Source organism: Cebus imitator, unplaced genomic scaffold (genome assembly GCF_001604975.1).
Source record: "Cebus imitator isolate Cc_AM_T3 unplaced genomic scaffold, Cebus_imitator-1.0 Scaffold393, whole genome shotgun sequence".
Classification (NCBI taxonomy): Eukaryota; Metazoa; Chordata; class Mammalia; order Primates; family Cebidae; genus Cebus; species Cebus imitator.
Genome location: NW_016107708.1, coordinates 821,071 through 832,953, shown reverse-complemented (window position 1 = coordinate 832,953; position 11,883 = coordinate 821,071). Strand labels below are relative to the sequence as shown.

The 11,883-nt window shown below is 42.2% G+C and overlaps 1 protein-coding gene across 2 annotated transcripts in view; it reads right to left on the bottom strand.

The window, feature by feature from the left end:
• GRID1 (glutamate ionotropic receptor delta type subunit 1) overlaps positions 1–11,883 on the bottom strand; it is a 770,306-nt gene that overhangs the window by 242,392 nt on the left and 516,031 nt on the right. For both annotated transcript variants that reach the window (XM_017508524.2, XM_017508525.2), the window contains exon 8: positions 10,519–10,638. In XM_017508524.2, the coding sequence (XP_017364013.1) occupies positions 10,519–10,638 (120 nt within the window). The remainder of the gene's footprint in view (positions 1–10,518; positions 10,639–11,883) is intronic.

Below are 11,883 nucleotides of genomic sequence, written 5' to 3'. Positions count from 1 at the left end.
AAAAAAAAAAAAAAAAAAAAAAAAAAACTTCATGTAAATCTATACCAATCTCAAAATAAAAACTTAATTATAAATATTCTGAAAAGGAAGAGAAATTAGATGATATCAAACTTAGCAAATATTGGCAGATACCATAAAATAACAATATATCAGTATGGTATGGTATTGGTGCAATAAAAAGAAATGAACACCATCAGAAAGGAATATATCAACATAATTTACCATCTTAACAGGAAAGAGTAATAATAAAAATTATATAACTATCTTGATAGATACAAAATAGCCTTTAAATAAATGTAATGCTTATTCCTGATAACACTATTAATAGACTAGAAATTCAAGAGAATTTTCTTAATCTGAAAAAGAATATCAACCAAAATTATGTAGTAAACATAATATTAAAGAATAAATTATTATAAATTATCTTCTGATATCAAGAACAAAATAAAGATGTCCACTGTTATTACATCTATTTAACTTGAACCAAAGACCCTAACTAATGCAACAAGACAGGAGAAAGAAATTTAAAAACATAACCATTAGAAATGGAAATATAGAAATTTTATTAGTCATACATGACATGATTCTATATACAGAAAATCTAAAATAACATACAGGTAAACTAGTAGAATAAATTAATAAATACGGTTAGTTCACTAGAAATAATTTTGATATACAAAACCAATTCAATTTCTATATACACACAGAAACAAGTAGAAAAATCAATTTGAAACTTACTGCATATAATCATAAATCAATATTCAGGACTCAATCAAACAGAAGTTATTCAAATCTCTACAGTGAAAGCTACAAAATTTTCCTGAGAGAAACTGAGGAAACCATAAATTGAGGGGTACACTATATTCATGAATTAGGTTGCTCAATATTGATAAGTCATTAACACTCCCCAAATTGATCAAGAGTCAAGGCGATCTCAGTCAAAATCCCACATTTTTTTATGGAAAATAAAAATCTAACTTTAAAATATATAAAAAATGCAATGAATCAACAATTGCCAAGTCGGTCTTGAAAAATAAGTATGAAGCTTGCACAGGTTTTCCTCCACCTCCTGACTAAACCTGTGGCCCTGTTAAGTGTGGTGTGTGCCCTCCTGTAGGGAACTGTGAGTAACAAACTATCTTTTCAATGGCAGTTGTGTCCTGATTTGTTGGCCTCTCTATACCTCTACGATAGTAAAACTTTCCTTGTAAAACATAACAACAATGAATCATCTAAAACTGCATAAGACAATAATAATGAATTCCACTAACATAATGTTGAGCAAAAGAAGATACAAAAGAGTATGGAATACTTGGTATCACTGCTATCAAGTTAAAAACAGGAAAAACCTAATCAAGGGCATTAGATATCAAAACTGGTTCCATTTTGGTGGCTGTAGTGACTAAAAGGGTAAGCAGGGGAGAGCTGTGAGGGTGCTGGTGATGTTCCTTGATGTGAGTGTTGCCTGTATGGCATGCTCACCTTTGAAAATTCACTGTGACTCACGTAAGAGTTAGACATTTTTCTAATTCTTTCTGAAGTATACGAAGGTTACACTTCAGTATGTATTAGCAAAACCACTAAAAATCTATATTCAGAATAAAATGAAGCATTCCAAAACAAGAAAGAATAAAACCAAATTATCTAACACCTCATATTCAAAAGTAGCAGTAAAATTGGCCAGGTACTGTGGCTCATACCTGTAATTCTGTAATCTCAGCACTTTGGGAGGCTGAGAGGGCAGATCACTTGAGGCCAGGAGTTTAAAACCAGCATCGCCAGCATGGTAAAACCCCATCTCTACTAAAATCAGCTAGGCATAGTGGCATGTGCCTGTAGTCCCAGCTTCTCAGGAGGCTGAGGCACAAGAATCACTTGAACCTGGGAGGCGGAGGTTGCAGTGAGCTGTGATTGTGCCACTGCACTCCAGACTGGGCAACAGAGTGGGATTGTGTCTCAAAAAATAATAAATAAATAACAATAAAACAAATATTATGCAGTAGGCAGACAGAAAGAACACACAAAATATTAAAAAAAAAAAAGATTAAACAAATTAGACCTAGTTCTTTGGAAAATAATCAATAGAAAACCTGCTGTCAAGTCTAATCAAAAAATAAAGCAAGACAACACAAATATGTAATAAGAATGAAGAGGGAGATATTTCAACAGCTCCATATTTTTTAAATTATTTACAAGTGCTATATAGAGCTTTAAGTAACTAATTTGAAAATTCCAGTGAACTGCAAGATTTTCAGTGAAGCAAATTACTAAAAATGATTCAATGAAATGTAGAAAACCAGGAAAGAAAGTTTCCACGATACAAAAGTAATATTACCAAAACCAGCAACTAGCATAGATAATTGCACAGTCAAATTCTTTCCAATGTTCAAGAGCTCTGTCTATACAAGTACAAAAGGATGAGAAATTTCTTTTCCATGTTATGAAAAGAGCACAAGCCGAACACAAGCATCTGAGAGAGAATTTCTGCCAATGTTACATATGCATCTAGGAGGAAACCCTCACCTGCTATAACAAAAAAACAAAATGATATAGTATAGCAACAGTAAGCTAGGACCAACTTCTAGGAAAGTGCTCTTCACTTACAGAATGGAAACACACAGAAAATAATACTCTTCTTCCACTTACTGCTATCTCTCTGGGTATGACAGTTTGAACTGCCTCAATCTGAAAATTTCATTATGAAATTATGAGAAAAATTAAGACTATGCTCTGAGAACAGCGAAGTTGCGATATGAAAAGGACCCAAGCCTTTGGGCTCAGCAGTGAATGGCTGAATTGGCCAGCCCTGAAGCCCTCCTAGCTGCAGTCCTCTTAAATGTGAGAATAGTAAGTCTTCCTTATCGTTTAATCCACTTAAGGTGGACATTCTGTTACCTGAAGACAAGAACATTCTACTAATGTACAAATGTGAATTCAATGTAAGCTGAGAGGAAAAAGAAAAGAAAAATAATTAATAATTTATAAAAATCAATGAGGAGATATGCAAAGTTATATGGCATATAATAAAATGTGATATTCAAGTCAATAAGGAAATGAAGGTCTACTGTATAAATGGTAGTAGAAACCATTTAGTGAAAAAATGTAAAAACTAGGTCAGCATGTTATAATTTATCCCAAATCCATTACAGTTAGATGGTAGATTTTGTTATAAAATAAATCAAACCATAAAAATAACTGGAAGAAAGTATGAGTAAATAGTATCTACTTTGTGAACTGGGTATGAGTTTCTAAAAAACACAAATATTACCATTTGACCCAGCAATCACATTACTGGGTATATATCCAAAGGATTATAAATCGTTCTATTATAAAGACACATGCACACATATGTTCACTGCAGCACTGTTTATAATAGCAAAGACCTGGAACCAACCCAAATGCCCATCAATGACAGACTGGACAAGGAAAATGTGGCACATATACACCATGGAATACCATGTAGCCATAAAAACCATGAGTTTGTATCCCTTGTAGGGACATGGATGAATCTGGAAACCATCATTCTCAGCAAACTGACACAAAAACAGAAAATCAAACACTGCATGTCCTCACTCATAGGCAGGTTTTGAACAATGAGAACACATGGACCACAGGGAGGGGAACATCACACACTGTTGAGGTGGACTAGGGGAGTGACAGCGGCGGGTAGGGAGGTTGGCGAGGAATAACATGGGGAGAAATGCCAGATATAGGTGGAGGGATGGAGGCAGCAAACCACATTGCCGTGTGTGTACCTATGCAACAATCCTGCATGATCTGCACATGGACCCCAAAACCTAAAGTGCAATAAAAAAAGAAAAAAATTGCAAATGATAATTGAAATATTTGACCACATACACTTTTAAATGTCTGTATGTGAAAATATTTTTTAATTCAAAGGCAAACAACTTATTGGAACAATATATTGAACACAAATAACTATCAATTCCTTTCTGAAAGAGAGGTTGTATGAGTTTATAATGTGCAAAGAACCTAACGTATAATTTACAAAATTGTGAAATACAAATGACCAATAATTATACTTTACAATGTATTATCTCACAAAAAAATGCAAATTTAGTGTATCGCTTTTTCATGCTGCTACCAAACTAGCAAAAATATTTAACATATATCAACCACATTTTTTAGCATATGATGTAATATAAACTTTATATACTACTCATGGATGTGAAAGTTCTTAGGCTTTTCTATAATCAATTTGGAAATATGTATCATGTACATTAGGAGCCTAAAAGAATTATTATTCTTGTTCTGGTAATTCTACTTCTTAAAAAATATAAGAAAATAAATATAGATATAATTAAAATTGTATATATTTTAGATGTTCATGAACAACACTATTCTATAATAATGTGGTGATAATACCTAAATATTCATCAGATAGGAAGATGAAATAAATGATGGCTGTCTGTTAAGTTGAGCAGTTTTCCACCGAAAAAAAATCATAGTTGTAAAGTATAAAGAAATGAGGAAATACTTCCAATATAACATTTAGTAGGAAAGTCAAGATATAAAATGTATTACAATAAACAGAAATTTGATAAATATACATATGATCTCTATGTATGGAGGGGGAAAAGAGAAAATACACCAGAAACACTAACAGTATTTATTTATTGGTTTAAAGACTGTAGCTGACTTTTACATTCTTCTTTTCATTTATCTATATTTTCTGAACATTCTACCCTTAATGTATTGATAAAATGTTACGTATTGATATGTATGTATGCATTGATAAAATGTTACCTAAAATGAAATACTTAATTGCATCTTTTCCGTATCCCTTTACTCAGCTGAAGCAGCAGTGTTTGTTTCAATCCTCGGCTCTGTCAAAAATAGTTCTGCACAAGGGTTCAAAACGGTTGACATTTTACTTTGAAAATACACTGGAAGAATGTTAAACCATGAAGAGACTGAAGTTTATTTCTCTTCTGCGACTGGCTGTGCACAGCTGGGAGTCTCTATGGGAGCAGCTTAATAGAGACACTGCACAATCCTCAGACTGGATCCTCGCAGTCCCACCTCTGCCCATATCCCCCTCCTCACTGCTGTGCCCACTTCCCAGGCTCCTAGCACCAACTGCTGGAGCCACCAGGTAAAGGCAGCTCCTACTTCATTATCAGAGTTAGCCTTTTCAACCTGACTTCACCTCTTACAACTTCCAAATCCAAGAATGTGGGGCAATTTGTAACACGGCATAGCAGATCTGCACGAGAATGTTAATGATGCACTTTCAAGCTCAGGGAGGACTGGGGTCCTACAGCGTGGCAATCGCTGCACAAAGAGCAGTTATTACTCAGTGAATTATCAGCAGCCACGAGACTCTCCCGGGAGCATAACTTCAAGGGAGGAGGGGATTTGATTACCATCCAAAGCCAGCATTTATGAAGAATCAAAATTGACAGAGAAGTTAGGAGAAGCATCTTAAACTAGTAAAGGAAAATGAGGCCCTTCCATTTCCCTGGGAAATTGCTGAACAAGGAGACTGAGCCAAGAGTGGTGGTGGAAATTTCAATTCAGCTGGCTCCCAGCCAACAGGAAGGGCCTGTGATGCCCTAATGCTTACTGGGTAAGGTTGGAGCAGAAAGTGAGCTGATGGGGAGAGAGCGAGTCACAGAACTGCAGCATCTCAAGTTCAGAAAAGGTGTTCCGGGTCCTCTGCCAACCCCACTCACCCCCAGGAAATCTGCCTTCCAAGTCCAGCACAGCATCATGCTTGCTGGTGCTATGCATCTCCCCAGGCTCTGGGCCTCGGTTTCCCAAATGGAGCTGTGCAGACCCCAATCCCCCACCTACTGCAACCAGCACATGTGCGTCTATGACTCTTTAATACATTTGGGTCCCAGCAAGATCCTTCTTGACCAGACTTTCGAGGGCGAGAGAAAAGCTTGAACCCCCCTGGATTAAATACTCCTTTGTCCTCTCTTCGTCCTAACTGGATTCTCCTTCACAGAAAGAAGAAAACAGCTGTCTTCTTTCGCACCCCATCAGCGTCTCCCTCATTCCGGATGCAGGCATAAAGCAAACCCACAGGCTGTCCAGATGTTTCCGCCTACTTCCCCACCCTCCTGCCCAAGGAGACCCACTGCCCTCCACTGAGCCACTGAATCGAGTGGATGCCACTCATGGAAAATGAGGTTCAAAAGGCCTGTGAGCAGTTGGCAATTCTCCCAGGATTTTGCTGCACAAGGGATCCAGAGTTAGCAGAAGAAAATGAGTTCCCTACACCAGTGCCATTAGGATGGAGAAAGGCGGACAGCTTCAGCAATCGGGTCATGGAGAAATGTTTCCTCTGGGCTATAACTAGTGTTCCTATCCAGGCAAGTCATGCTTGGGGGGAAAAAAAAGACAACCATGTTTTTCTTCTTGTGATGATTACATCTACACCAAAACAGTCCTGAAAATAAAATCGTATCAGAGGTGAAGCTCCACAGATCCTCTCAGCCCTTGGTCTTTATAAGGACTGGGCATCTGCTGCTAGGCATAAAAGGGGAGTTTGGCACAGTCCTGGCACACAGAGCTAGGTGACCCCAGCACACCAGCTAAAGGCTGCAAGAGGGAGACTCTTACCTCTGGCTTTGGTTTTAGAGCTATAGTCTAGGGCACTGTGAGGCTGGAGGCTGTGTTTTAGGGCTTCCTGTGCTTCTCTGCTCTTGTGGAGTCTGAGATAGATATGCTCAGAGAAAATATACAGTCCCATTTGCCCAAAGCTGATGCCCTGTGCCATATGGGCACACCCTCACTGCAAAGTGCTGCACAGTGTCATTACATGGACTGACCCCTCCATCCAACAAGTAGGCTCATATTACCTGCAACTTTCATCTAAAGAAACAAAGGTTCAGAAAAGGGAAGTTGTGCAGAAACTCAGGAGAGGCAGAGCCAGGAGCAAAGCAAAGGCTCGGGTCAATGAGGCAACATACATACAATGCACCTTTGGACACAGTGGATGCTTAATACTCCTGCCTGTTCCCTACACCCAGCAGCTTCCCACACACCGCACCTTTGGAAACTTAACTACAGGTGGCTCTGACAGACGTGTCAGAGCTCAATCATGAGCTAAGGACATCTACATGGGCACATTCCTGGGATTCTCTTGGAAATTCCTGTCTGAGCGAAGTGAAACAAAGCCAAGTAGAAATCTGAGGAGATCCTATTACATTTCTGAGTCCTGAAAAAAAATGTCTCCAATAGGATAGAAGAAGCATATACCACCCCCATCTCCAAGACAAATGTCACACCAATGCCTGTGAGAGCTGGAAGAGTTTCCAGCAAACCTTACCCCTGGTGGCAGACCCATGCCAGACAGCTCCAAGTACAAAACAATTAATATTTTGCTTGTAGTTACACAGCAAGCTGATGACACAGACCTTTGATTTTTCCATACAAAGCTCCATCACTAAGGACATACTTCCTGGATGAGATAATTGAATTAGTATTTGTCCAGAACCCTGCAGTGAAAGGCGATCACCCACTCCTTCCCTCTGATGAAGGGGCTGAGTAATCTACAGTCGCTTGATGCCATTTAATCTAAAATGTTTGGGTGACTCACCGTCCCTGAGATTTCCCTCCAGGGTATTTAGTTTAAGAAAATATCTTGCTCCTTAATGTAAATGATTCCTTTTGGTTTAAGTCTTAAAGAAACTGCTCTGTCTGTGTCTGGTTTTGTTCCTCTCAGCATATATAATCTTTGCAGGGAATGCTGCCCCTGCCCAGCACCATAGCATCTAGGAGTCTGCTCAGTTGGCTCCTTCAGCAGCTATGCACCTTGCATGGCCAAGAGAGCTGTGACCCCTTGGACTCCGACCTCGGGCACTCCTTAGATGACTGATCTTTGTACTGTTTTAGTGTGGCTCAGGATCCTGTCCTCAAATCTGCCACCCATCCTCAATTGTTTTCTCCGTTATCTGCATGTCCTTTATTTTTAAGCTACCCCAGTTTCCCAGCCCCACCCCTCACAGCCCAATCTCCCACCTGGAACCACCACTTAGCCCTGCCTTCAGAGGGTGCCCTACCCCCATGATACAGTCCTAATCCCTTCCCCTTGCTTCATCTGAAACCCCCTGGACTTGCTTTAATGCACCCTTGGCCGGAAGAACAAACATTTGCTACAGTAAATCCCATTCGCTGCTTTCCAGATAACTTTTCCTTAGCAGCAATAAGCTGCCAGGCAGACAGATAACAACTGGGATATGCAGTTATTAAGGGCAGATTTTAAAATGACAAAAAGATACATTTTAAAATAAAGCCCACTTGAAAATCAGCTTCCCTTCCAACTCAATTACATTCAGGCCTCCTGCTCAAAGCTCCTTATACTGAGAGATTCCAGCTCCAACTGGCTTCAGGGTTTTTGAGGTGCGTTCCCTTGGCAACCTGGAAGGCCCAGACACCTGAAACAGGAAGTGGAGGACACAGTGCCTTCCCCTCACTCAGGCACCTGGGGTGGCCAGCATAGTGCCAGGCACAGGACCGGAGGGTCCGCTGCTTAAGACAAGGCGGAGACCTCCGCAGCCAGAATTCCCACCGAAAGAAGTGGGTTGGAGACAGAAGGAGCCAGCAGGGAGGACCTAATTTCAGAATAAGACTTGGTGATGAAGGCAAGTGCACCAGGACCGTGGCCGATGTGAGCAGTTATTTCGGCAGCCAGCTATACTTGGCAAGCTTTTTCATGCCAGAGTGACTGAAAGAGCCCCACTTACCTGGTGGGAGTCCCAATGCAAGCCCATATCTCTTGTGGTCATGACCCAGACCAATGCTGATCACCTATCCCCATCCCCTCACCAAGTCTCACAGCTTCGGGCATTCCTAACAGACATCATAGGCCAGCCCTGGCTTCCTGAACATCACAGGTCACACCTTGGCCTTCTACAGGGAGTCACAGAGTAGTTGCTAGCCAACCCCCTCTAGGATGCCACCAACAAACCTCTGAGCTCCAAAATGTCATGAAGGCATGTATGTCAGATATTGTGTCACAATTGATGATTGAAACTTTAATTACTTATATGACCAATCCATGACTCTCTCTTCTATCACAGAGTCAGCTGAAAATCCCCCCCTTTATCATAAGGACCTAGGCCACCCCAGCCTCTTCCTGTAGAGCTAGTCTTCTGCCCCATCTGTCACTGACGAGCTCTACACTGCTCCCTCCCTGTTCCCCAACTCTCACACCCTCCACCAGTCCACATATGCATCCTTCTACCCTGGACCTCAGGAGCAAAACTGAAGAAGTCCCTCACCCAGATTCTCAGTACCCCAACATCACTCAGCCCTTGCCTCCCGCTGTACTGCTCCTAGCCACTGCTGAGGCCAGGCTAGAGGTCTCTTTGCTGAGGGCTTATTCAGCTCCTGCTGAGAGCTCATGACTTGCAAGGACTGTCCTTCATGCTCCAGGCACCATCATTAGTAAAGACATCTTCCTCTGAGGTGTATGAAGTGTGTGTGTGTGTGTGTGTGTGTGGTGTGTGTGTGTGTGTGTGAGCATGTCTGTGATTACATGAGGCTATGCCTGAGTACATGCCAATCAGTTAATGCTCTCATTATTTCCTGAGAAGACCAAGCCCCTGTGGCTCGTCTAAACCATGAGTCATCTCATCTCTGGCCTCTCCTGTACAGGCCATTTCTGGACGTCATCCAAGTCTGTGGAGTTGGCTAGGCCTAGGACAGCCAGCCACTGACCACACCAGGATACCCACCATCAATTCCACATCAGCTCACAGTGACCACATCTGAGGTCCTTCACTTGGATAATTGTTCCAGCCCTTGCTTTCCATATTGGTCTCTTTGTTCTAGACTCTTGGTGTCATGGGTCCCCTTAACTTTGAGGATCCCCACCCTGGATAAAAGCCCACCTCCCCACTATCCACAATCCTGAAAAACTGTTCTCTATCCTCCATAAAAGGTGGAAGAGGAGGGAAAGTATTACTGGGAAGACTCAGGCCTGCACCAGCACCAGAACCAGCACCAAATAAAAAAGCCAAACCTCATTCTGAGTTGTTCGACTCATCTGTCTCTCATTTCTCTTTCCAATGGGCTCTGGCATTTTCTAATTCCCACCCTCCTTGAGGCTCAGTTTTCTGATTGTGGCCTTGTCTCACTCTTGGATCTGGAGGACACTCAGGCTGTAACCTGTCTCCTGCCTCAACCACAATTCACACTTGTCCCTGTGGTTGAGCTGATTTCACTGCTCTAAGAAAACACAATGTCCCCTATAGCCTCCAAGCAGGCCCCCTGATCCAAGCAGTAGGACCCAGTTATTACCAGGTGCCTTGCTCTACTCAAAGAAACTCCATTAGTGACAATTCCTATTTGGAAACCTCTCTGCACTTACTCCCTAGCATGCCCTATAAACACCAGCCAATGGTAGCATCAGCAGAGAGACACTAGGAGGGAGGATATCTGTGCCAGTTGACAGTTGCTGGGAGCCCAGGGACCCTGTAGCTGTTGCTACACTTCAGTGGCACCACAGTAGTAAGATTGAGAGATAGGGAGCCTGAGGCTTACCTTGCGCATGTCTTTGCCAAAAGTTTCACTATAGGTAGTGCCAAGGATTTCAAATTGGACATAGGGATTCGAACTGTCCTCCCGAAACTCCATCACCCCAGTGAGGCCAGTGATGTGGCCCTGCAGAAGAGGGGGAAAAAAACCATTGGAGGGTGATGAAAATATGGTTAAGGTAGAGGATGGAGTCCCAGAGACTAAGAGGAGAAAGGAAGTGGGCACCTCACCAAGAAGGGGGCACTCAGAGTCTTGAAACCATGGACAGGCTGTAATGAGGACAAGATGGGCTGGCAGTCCCAGGTCCTCAGAGTAGGATTGGTACTTTCCAGGCCATTTGCTTATGGGAGAAATCCCTAAAGCTTGAACCTGTCATTCATGCCATCTATATGCTTAGAGTCCCTGCTATATGCCAGGCACCATATGCTAGCCATGAGATTAAACAATGGTAGCTTTTGTCCCCACCCTCCAGAAGCTTAGTCCTCCCCTTGCAATCAGCTCCAGGTGCTCATCTTAACCAGACCCTAGAGGAAATTCAAAGGTCAACAAGAGACACAACAGACACATGATGGCAAGTTGAAGGGCAGCAGCCATGTGCATTGGAGGGCACAACCAGGACCCAAGCTCAGATCCTGGCTTTGCCACCTGTGCCACCTTGGGCACACTGCCCATCTCCCAGCTTTGGCCTGAAGTTAATTAGCTCCACATCATAGAACCCACAAGGACTAGAGGAGAAAATGTATACAAAGTACAGCATCTGGCATAGACTGGCTGCGGTCCCTATGCCTCACTCTACTAGCTCAGTGGGCTCCATAGGAGCAGGAGGCAACAGGAGGCTGAGGGAGCCGTGCTGAGCCCCTTTCTCTCTCCAAGCCCAGGGTGAGGTTCTCATCCAGATTTCTCTCTCATAGTCCCTGTGAGTCTAGAGTCCCAGAAACAGCTGGCCCAGAAGGTGCCCCGACTCTGCTCTGGGCTGCAGTAGATTCTCACCTATACTAGAACATGTTCACTGCTACTGAAACCACATGCAATTCATTGTGACTAAATTCCTAACACTATAGATTTCCCTGTATGCTCTTTTGAAGCCTTTAATGCCAATTCACTCTAGCAAATCTTCTATAGATTGCTCAATTCACTTCAAATCCAGTTTTCTAATTCAGTGTCCTTCCTCAGCACGTGAGACACATCACAAGTGCACACACAGGTGCACTCCTCTCTTGGGGAGTGGTGGTCTGCATAGAGGGGTACTTGGCAGAGGTGGGATAGGCAGTTGCCTCCCTTTCATACCTACTTGTGGCCTAGGGCAAGTTGCTTAACCTCTCAGAAGTTCTTATATTAAATTGAAGACAGTAATGATAGTATGTATCCATG